Source organism: Salvelinus sp. IW2-2015, linkage group LG5 (genome assembly GCF_002910315.2).
Source record: "Salvelinus sp. IW2-2015 linkage group LG5, ASM291031v2, whole genome shotgun sequence".
Classification (NCBI taxonomy): domain Eukaryota; kingdom Metazoa; phylum Chordata; class Actinopteri; order Salmoniformes; family Salmonidae; genus Salvelinus; species Salvelinus sp. IW2-2015.
In genome coordinates, this window is record NC_036844.1 from 25763366 (window position 1) to 25773111 (window position 9746).

The following is a 9746-nucleotide window of genomic DNA, read 5'->3' on the forward strand; positions in this document are numbered from 1 at the left end:
ATACTGAAAGAAGCTGCTCTGCCAAAGAAGTTGATTGCCAAGTTATATCAAGGGTTGATTGAAACTCTACCTGATAGTTCAGAACCTATAAGGAAAATTTAAACAGATCTGAAGGAAGAAATTGAGGAGAACTATTGATCACAGATATGTGAAAATGTTCATACCTGTTCCTACAACCTTAGACATACATTATTGCAATTCAAGATAATTCATAAGACTTACTACACTCCGGCTAAAATGTATTATATGAATGTAGAAATGTCATATATCTGTTGGAGATTTGAGAGCTCCAGCCCCATCCCCCAGCTATTTACCAAAACAGTTGTGGGATGACCGATTTGTTATTGTTTGAACTGCTATTATTTGATTGCCCCTTTAAAGAATGTGATATTTCTGTATGAGACAATTGAGAACCCCAGTTTGATATAATAAAAAGCTACTATGTACTTTTGTATGCTCATAAAGAAATATGGGTATACAGTAATATGTATCAAGCTTAATAAGTGTGTTGGTTTTGTATTTATGCTTTGTTGTTTATATTTTAAACATTACCATAAAATGTTTCCTTATAAATGTAGTTCAATACATATAATGGAAAGTGGAGAACTGCAGGGTTGTGTTGCTGCTGGGTCCTGAGGGTCAAGCGGGCCTCAAATCAGGGGATCTAGAAAGGAATAGAGAAGAAGAGGGTGACGTTAGAAGAGAGTGATGAATGGGTTATGGATGGGTGAAATGCCAACTCGGTGCAGAACTATCAAGTTATTAACTTATACTGAAGTTCAGCCAATTACCTCATTGTCCTGGTCCTGTTGTTGTTGCTCCTGGTTCTGATCCTCCTGCTGGTTATGGTCCTGGTTCTGCTGTTTGGCCTTTGTAGGTCTCTCCCTCCAGGCTTGGAGGTTTAATTGCGGGACAGTGTTGCAGGTGATGAGTCTGTTGTTCCCATTATCAGGGATTCTGAAGGGGTCACGGGGCACGGTCAAAATGCCAGTGTTGTCACAGATGATCCGACCCAGAGAGGCACGACTCAGGCTAGCCCTCTGTGCCGAAGTGAAGACGCCTGGGTTTTCATACCACAGCCTGGGGATCAACAGGCAAGATGAGGATACATGCATGCTCTGACAGATAAAACACACTTGAACAACTCACTACACCACATACAAAAACACACACCTGTCTCCCTGGCGGATCCTCTGGAACTGGGTGGCGATGAGGCAGGCAAAGAGAGGCCCTACGCGGGCCCTGCGTACAAATGGTTCAGCCACGCCCCCCATCCACACGTCAATGTTAGCTGGGGTGCCGTAGAGCTGCAGCAGTCTGCGGGCCAGGTCTCTGTTGTTCAGAACTGCACCCAGCTCAGCCTCGTTCCTAGGCGTTGAGAGCCCACAGAATTTACGCCAAGCATTGTAGCCTAGTTCAGGGAAGAGAAAGAAAATAATGACTGCATGGAACAGATTGGTAGAGATATATTGAGGAAGAGAGAGAGAGATGATTGACATTTTGGAGTTGGTGTTAACATGCCTAAAGCATTAGCTGTAATATGTAAGTAGAACGGTATAGATGTGTTTATCTGTTGTGTCAGTACAGTGGTATGGAGGATAAGGCAGGTGTGTACCAGGCAGGCCATGGTCGCGTCCACGCTGCATGTTGAGGGAGCCCAAGTCCAGAGCCAGGTGTTCTACGAACTGGAAGAGTCTCTCCCTCACAGCGTCCACCAACATGTGATCTTGGGTGTTCAGCTTTGCTGGGCGACCCACCAGACCACGGATCAGAGGGTCGATACCACCTAAAGAAGGACATAGAGAGAATAGGATGTTTACATTTGTAACCTTTTCCCCATTATATACTGTTATTAATCCAGAGAGTGAATTAGCTTACAACTGGCAAGAGGTCTGCAAAGCATCCATCCCTATGTGTCCCACCACTCACCCTCAAAAACTAGCCTCCAGGGGGTGAAGAAGGCCTTGAACAGGGGCACATTGGGGAACATGGCATTCTCCATGTAGTTGCTGTCCAGGCGGGACAGAATGGGCTGGATGGCCAGGTGGGCAAAGCGGTAGGCTGCTGTAGCAAACACGTTGGCAATGCTGGGATCAATCTTCTCGTTGTATCCAGGGTAACGGCCCAGCTGCCGGGCCATGGTGTCTGGGCCCACGATGTGCGGCAGGTAGTCCCGGAACACAAACAACTAGGAGGGTGAGAGTAGATTTATTTTTAGGTGTGTATTTGATAGGGAAGCTGTGTCAATGTGAGAATATTCAAGAATAGTTATTTGTGTGAGAATGAGAAGCAGAGGGAAGGAGAGCGTGTGTTAGAAAGTATGCCCTGGACGTCTCGTGGAGATGATGAACTGACACCATGGGTATTAGTGATATATGTCAGTTTGTGGTACCTGGGTGTAGGCGCCCATGATCTTGCGAGCCTCCTGATAGAGTGTCTCAGCATCCCATTGTGGATTGAGAAGACTCAGGGCACGGGCTAGACGGTTGTGCTCACGCATGAACATTGTGTGAATGGATGTTAATGCTATGTTCTCATCCACACGGGCATCACCTGACAAACAGAGACTTACTGGTGAGGCCAAATAGTGATTGAGATGAACATCATACACATTGTGTGTCTGTATCCAGATAACTATTGTACATGAAAGTCAAAGAATGACTCTAGTTTTCATAGTTGACATTCTGTTCCTTCAACTTTAACCTAAATATACATTGGTCTACTCCTCAGACAAATATACTAAAAAGGCTAACCTGCAATGAAGCAGGGCACCTCTCTGGCATTGGTGTCATTGGTGACTCTGTTGCGGGTGGCACACATGTTCCCCTTCAACTTAGTGAAGGGTAGAAACTCGCGTCCTTTGTCTGTGAAGTTTTTGTTGACACGCAGCAGGCCCCCATTGTTGGTGAGGTCACGGAGGTCACGTGCCAACCCCTCCTCAGAGCCGTACACTTGCCCCAAGTCAAGGAAGGCCGTCAGTGAATTGATCTGCTCCCTCTTCGTGGCCACGCCACCGAAATTGAAAGCAGACTCTCCTGTGCCGCATGCGGGCGCTGATCGGAAGACTGGGATGCAGCTGTCTGGGCCAGTGGGCAAGCGTGGGTCTCTGGGAGGAATCTGGGCATGGAGGAAAAGACATGGTAGAGGGTGAAGACCTAATAATTCATGGACCATGGTTAGAAAATACCAAGATATACAGGGATGACTGTATACACTCTCAGAAAAAAAGGGTTCCAAAAGGGTTCTTTGGCTGTCCCCATAGGATATCCCTTTTGGGTTCCATGTAGAACCATCTGTAGAAAGGATTCTACATGGAACTGAAAGGGGTTCTATCTGGAACCGAAAGGGTTCTACATGCAACCAAAAAGGGTTTTTCAAAGGGTTCTCCTATGTGGACAGCCGAAGAACTCTTTAAGGTTCTAGACAGCACATTTTTGTCTAAGAGTGTAGTCATAGTGCCTGCTGTAAGTGGCGTGATGTGAGAGCTGTGACTGACCTGGATGGGGAAACAGGGCTCGGAGCGCTCACATTTCTCGTTACAGTCCAGGCCGTTGCTGAAGGAGCGGATGCTGGGAGAGAAGGGCGTGAATGTCAGGTCATGGTCGTTCCACTGGCCAAAGAGGGTGACAAAGTGTGTGAACTCGCTATCGTTCACTATACCAGAGTCATTGGTTGCCAGGATACGGTTAGAGACCTCCCTTACCTGCACAAAGGGAGGGAAGGAAGGACGGAGGGTAGAGGGAGAAGGATGAATACAATTATGTTACTTTATATCTAACTTGTGGCAACATAGTAGCAGTTATTCCAACTATATTTATTGTTATCATACCAGAGGGAGCACAAAGTTGTTGAAGCTCGTGTTTCGGTCCCAGCCAATGGGTCGAGAGACCCCATCGTCATACTGAGCAGGCAGGAAACGAGTGAAGGGGGTGTTTGAGGCTCCAAGACGAGGGAACTTCCTAATAAGCATAAAGAAAATACACATCAGAATTGAGAAACCTCACTTGAGAAATTCAAGGGATATGGCCTCATCTCCTGCGGCCTCCGTAGCCGTAGACATACACTGATTGCTCTTCCCCTTTTATTCCAACCTATACAACGACTGTGCACATTACACAAGGCTATCAAATTGTTGAGTGAAAGTATTAAACCCGCAATGCCCTGGTGCTCTTACAGGTTGTTGCAGACACTAGTGGCTGTGCGGTACTTGTTCATGTTGGGTGTGGTGTGGCAGGAGGGTTTGCTGACACGAGCTGCACAGCCAGTTACCCGGACAATGGTGTCTAGCTGCTCTGGTGTGAGCAGGTCTGAGAAACGAGAGAGCGATAAGGAASACTTGTAATAAAGAATGTGTACTTATTATGACTGTGTGTGTCTACGTCTGAGTGAATACGTATGGGGAWTTTTTCACAAAGTGAATGTGTGAGTATCTGTGACGGTGTGTGCGACTGACCTGTTGCGTTGAGCGAGCGTTTGTGCAGCCTGTGCGTGCTGTGGACTTTCTCATGGATCAGTCTCAGGGTGTTCTCCAGGTAGTCTGCAGACCGTACAGCAGAGCGCGTGTCCCTGGCAGGCTGCTTCAGGAGACGCAGGACATCCGAGGGCCTGGTGGACTGCCCACGCACTCTCTCCAGACTCCTGGAATATGGATAAGCAGATGACAGAATTATGAATAGAAACATGCTCCTATCAGTATACAGGTAGATTTAGTGTACTAATCATTAGAAATTACATTACATGTCTCTTCGACTGACTGAGAAAAGTGTGCTAGCGCTAGTCATTTCATTTGACACAATTTACAAAGACAGAGATTGTCGACTACATCTGAAGAGGTCAACTGTCAGGTTCACTCACTTTTCTCGGGAGTACTTGTATGCTTCATCTACAAGTCTCTTTGCCTCCTCCACTGAACTGTGAATGAAAGGGCCACCCAAACTTTCCTCTGTAGACAGGGCTGGCTGGCTGAACATCAGGCACAATCCCAATGCCAGGAGGGAAGGAAATGGCTTCATCTCTGAAAAAAATGGGGGGATAATCAGATGTCATCCTTTAAATAAACATGCTGCTTCTTAAATGTAATGTGTGCATCTTTTTGCTAATAACTTGTCTTGTTAACTACAGAGACATCTCTAAAATATTAAAAAAATACAGTTTTTGCACACAATATTAATAACACAATCATGCATGGATCAGAATTACCATGGACAACAGAAGGAATTTGAATAAAACCTGATTATCAGACGAGACAAGAGAAACAGTGTATAAAATTGTTACCTTTGTTTGAACAACTCTTGTTGTGAAGTCTTGTTAAGAGGTCAACTCTTGTCTGAAGATGTATGGTGCTCTCTCTAACTGTTCTATTTATAGTCCATGTTGCAAAGCCCCGCCCTGTTATCTATCATTTCTCAGATGGGGTGACTGACAGTATGTAGTTCCTTCTTACTTCTTCCAAAAAGTCTGCCCTTGCCTTAACCTAATCAACCATTGACTGATAATATTATTTAACCTTTTACTGTAGTGGGCAAAATAAGGGTCACACTGGGTGTTTCTTGGTAGTCTTAAACAAATCTACTTTGAAACAAAAGTATACACCTCACACACATGGTTATGGGCTTTAAAAAAGACGACACCTGTACCATGTCAGATTTCAAATTCCAATATTACACTTTATATACATCACAGAGGACTGAAATATAACAAAACTGTTTGACATAGAAACACTGTTTGCTGAAATGTTTATTAATTATGAAATCGTGACAAATATTAATRACATTCCACCCATGAGGCCACTAGTTAGTTTGACTGCAGGACAGGGCAACTGTGGTAATATTGATTCAATCAAGGCAAATGGTATTTGATTGAGCATGAAAAATAAGACTTACTCTCAACTGTCTTTGCTTAGTCTATAATCTGGCCAGCTGTTTCCTGCTAGAGCCCTTTTGCAGTAACATGAGTTATGTGATTGTGATGATTAGCTATATCTTCATGGTATATGGTCTGGACAAAGAATAATTAATGAATAACTTTATTCTGGGCTGTATACTCAGAGCTTCTCGATAGAGGCACACTTACAACCAGCACAATAAAACAAATTTGTGACCTTTGACTGTTTTAGTATTTTTTGCAAGGGGCTCCCAGCCAACCAGCAGAATTTATAAATAGTTCAGCACTCTTGTTTGCGCTGCATTTCTTCTGTGTATCGTCTTAATGAATACATCAATAGATTAAAAAAAAATCTTGAACCTAAAAGGGTTCTTCGCCTGACCCCGTGGGAGAATCCTTTGAAGAACCCTTTTAGGTTCCAGGTAGAACCCTTTTGGGTTCCATGTAGAACCCTTTCCACAGAGGGTTATACCTGGAATCTGAAAGGGTTCTTCAAAGGGTTCTACTACTAGGACAGCTGCAGAACCCTTTTGGAACCAATTTTCGTAAGAGTGCAGTTATACAATATAAAAATTATTCAGGGGAATTGACATCATGCAACAGACTTGTGCATTGTGATTGAAATATGTGCTTTAGGATTGTATCGTAAAGCATTTATCTCAAGTCACAATTCAACTTTTCTAAAATTAAAAATGGTCTATTGTGGTCAGACCTCAGAGTTAGCTATAGTCTGTTTTTCACACAGAAAGATCGCTGTTTTGCTTTTTGTTGTTGCATGTATGTTGTCATCATGCTCTTTCAAAACTTGCATTGTGTTGTTACCACACGGAAACTGTTACTTGAGAAAGAGACCTCAGTAGGGAAGTTTCAGTAAACTAAGCAAGGTATTTAACTCCTAACATGACTAAGTTCATTTGAAATTAAATAGACACATAAATACTTTGGATCTTGTTTAGATATTCACCATCATACTTCCTTGTTTCAGGGAGTGACACTTTATTGATATTATCATAGGAATGGTGTTGTACAGTAACAATGTGCGGATGCAGTGCATTTGCACAGGGAAATTCGTGGTACCATATTGTTATTTTGTGTTGTTCTTTATGGAATGTGGAATGAGGAAAGACAAAAGGAAAGCCTGAGGTAATATTCTGTCTGTGATGATGATGTGTGTTCCATGATTAATCGAGTTTAGGGTTTGTGTCTGGATGAGCATTTAGACTCCCGTCTAACAGTGATACTGCAGTATTACCTGTTTCCGAACACTTAGACCAAAACAGAGGTTTACTTTGCCTGTCTGATTACTAATTGCTTGGACCTGCCCAATGACAGACATGTGAGACTAGGGTTGCAACGCGCATTGTTCCTTGGGGCATGCCGCTCTGTCGTGTCTGCCAGCCTCTATGTTGCATTGATCTGTTGTAGATTCTCAGAACTCGTGTTTTACAGATCCACTAACATAAATATCACTGGGAAAACTATGAGTCCTTCTGTGGTACATGGCCCACACAGGAAAGTCTCCAGTCCGGACAGTTCCCTATATTGAGGTTTTAGCAACGTTTACCAAGACATGGTTTCTCGTTGGCTAATACTATGACACAGCAAAAACGAATTAGAAGCCACTTGATTGCAACAGTGGTGGGAGGCTTGCAAACTGTCAAGCAGTTAGTTGCCCCCTAGCCCCTATACCTTAGGCCATATTGCTTCCATGGCCTATCCAGTCCTCTTAGAATCCTGCCAGGCCATATTGCTTCCATGGCCTATCCAGTCCTCTTAGAATCCTGCCAGGCCATATTGCTTCCATGGCCTATCCAGTCCTCTCAGAATCCTGCCATATGGGGGACAAAACATAATAAGTTTCTTACACCTATGCAAGACAACACATTGTGGTATCAAGAATCAATGTAATTACCATGATCTATAGTTAAGGTATGGACCAAGAAGTGGTCTTATTTTACAGTTTTCTTTTCAATTGCTGTGGTACATTTTCACAACGCTTAGTACAAAATCTAAACAGATCATCAGGCAGTCGTTTCAAAACTCTAAGACCATTTTTAATTGACTAAGTACAACGCACAAAATCATACAGTAACTTTTTCACCAAACTTGAGTGTTTCATCTAGAAATACCAAATATGGGTAGTTGAAGCCGAAAATGTCGACCGGAGTATGGGCGATTGGGTGTGTCGAAAGGAGTGGGTGTATGGAAAGCGAATCAGCTAACTGGGCAGATTTGTTGCCAGACCATTTTGCATGGCTGATTGGGCTGCAAGACGAGTTGATAAGCCGGCGGTGTCGTGTTAACGTGCCTGCTGACTTGAAGTGCTTCTTACTGGATATAAGTTGTGTTGCCGCCATTTCTTTTCTCACATGATTTTAATTTCAAGTTGGATTGCGGCCAACACAAGAAATAACTAATATTGACAACCATCTAGATGTCACCTTGATACATACAGTACCAGTCAAAGGTTTGGACACACCTACTCATTCCAGGGTTTTTCTTTATTTTTACTATTTTCGACATTGTAGAATAATAGTGAAGACATCAAAACTATGAAATAACACATATGGAATCATGTAGTAACCAAAAAAGTGTTCAATATATTTTATATTTGAGATTCTTCAAAGTTTATTTTTTATTTATTTATTTCACCTTTATTTAACCAGGTAGGCAAGTTGAGAACAAGTTCTCATTTACAATTGCGACCTGGCCAAGATAAAGCAAAGCAGTTCGACACGTACAACAACACAGAGTTACACATGGAGTAAAACAAACATACAGTCAATAATACAGTAGAAAAATAAGTCTATATACAATGTGAGCAAATGAGGTGAGATAAGGGAGGTAAAGGCAAAAAAAGGCCATGGTGGCGAAGTAAATACAATATAGCAAGTAAAAACACTGGAATGGTAGATTTGCAGTGGAAGAATGTGCAAAGTAGAGATAGAAATAATGGGGTGCAAAGGAGCAAAATAAATAAATACAGTATGGGGAGAGGTAGTTGTTTGGGCTAAATTATAGATGGGCTATGTACAGGTGCAGTAATCTGTGTACAGGTCGCAGTGGTGGGTAGTATATGGGGCTTTGGTGACAAAATGGATGGCACTGTGGTATTGGAGGCTATTTTGTAAATGACATCGCCGAAGTCGAGGATCGGTAGGATGGTCAGCTTTACGAGGGTATGTTTGGCAGCATGAGTGAAGGATGCTTTGTTGCGAAATAGGAAGCCAATTCTAGATTTTACTTTGGATTGGAGATGTTTGATGTGAGTCTGGAAGGAGAGTTTACAGTCTAACCAGACACCTAGGTATTTGTAGTTGTCCACATATTCTAAGTCAGAACCGTCCAGAGTAGTGATGTTGGACGGGTGGGCAGGTGCAGGCAGCGATCGGTTGAAGAGCATGCATTTAGTTTTACTTGTATTTAAGAGCAATTGGAGGCCACGGAAGGAGAGTTGTATGGCATTGAAGCTCGTCTGGAGGGTTGTTAACACAGTGTCCACAGTAGCCACCCTTTGCCTTGATGACAGCTTTGCACACTCTTGGCATTCACTCAACCAGCTTCATGGGTAATACTTTTCCAACAGTCTTTAAGGAATTCCCACATATGCTGAGCACTTATTGAATGCTTTTCCTTCACTCTGCTGTCCAACTCATCCCAAACCATCTCAATTGGGTTGAGGTCAGGTGATTGTGGAGGCCAGGTCATCTGATGCAGCACTCCATCACTCTCCTTCTTGGTCAAATAGCCCTTACACAGCCTGGGGGTGTGTTGGGGGTCATTGACCTGTTGAAAAACAAATGATAGTCCTGCAAAGCACTAACCAGATGGGATGGGGTATCGCTGTAGAATGCTGTGGTAGC

The 9746-nt window shown here is 43.2% G+C and overlaps 1 protein-coding gene across 1 annotated transcript; it reads right to left on the bottom strand.

Annotated features, from left to right (window-relative positions):
• Window positions 1–374: 374 nt before the first annotated feature.
• On the bottom strand, window positions 375–5336 carry LOC111964113 (eosinophil peroxidase). The gene is made up of 13 exons (XM_023987839.2): window positions 5275–5336; window positions 4855–5014; window positions 4454–4638; window positions 4175–4307; window positions 3830–3959; window positions 3497–3703; window positions 2754–3117; window positions 2393–2553; window positions 1930–2188; window positions 1616–1786; window positions 1174–1411; window positions 792–1080; window positions 375–664 (listed from the first exon to the last, which is right to left on the bottom strand). Exons 2-13 carry the CDS (start codon window positions 5010–5012, stop codon window positions 656–658), a joined length of 2304 nt encoding a protein of 767 aa, XP_023843607.1. The 5' UTR covers window positions 5013–5014; window positions 5275–5336; the 3' UTR covers window positions 375–655.
• Between the last annotated feature and the right edge of the window lie 4410 nt (window positions 5337–9746).

What these genes read in the sequence shown, in the direction of transcription:
- LOC111964113 (XM_023987839.2), bottom strand. Translation starts at nt 5,012, where the DNA reads ATGAAGCCATTTCCTTCCCTCCTGGCATTGGGATTGTGCCTGATGTTC. An exon ending in TACAAGTACTCCCGAGAAAA is followed by an intron (nt 4,639 to 4,854) that starts GTGAGTGAACCT and finishes TCCATATTCCAG; the next exon opens with GAGTCTGGAGAGAGTGCGTG. An exon ending in AGCCCTGTTTCCCCATCCAG is followed by an intron (nt 3,118 to 3,496) that starts GTCAGTCACAGC and finishes CTCCATGCCCAG; the next exon opens with ATTCCTCCCAGAGACCCACG.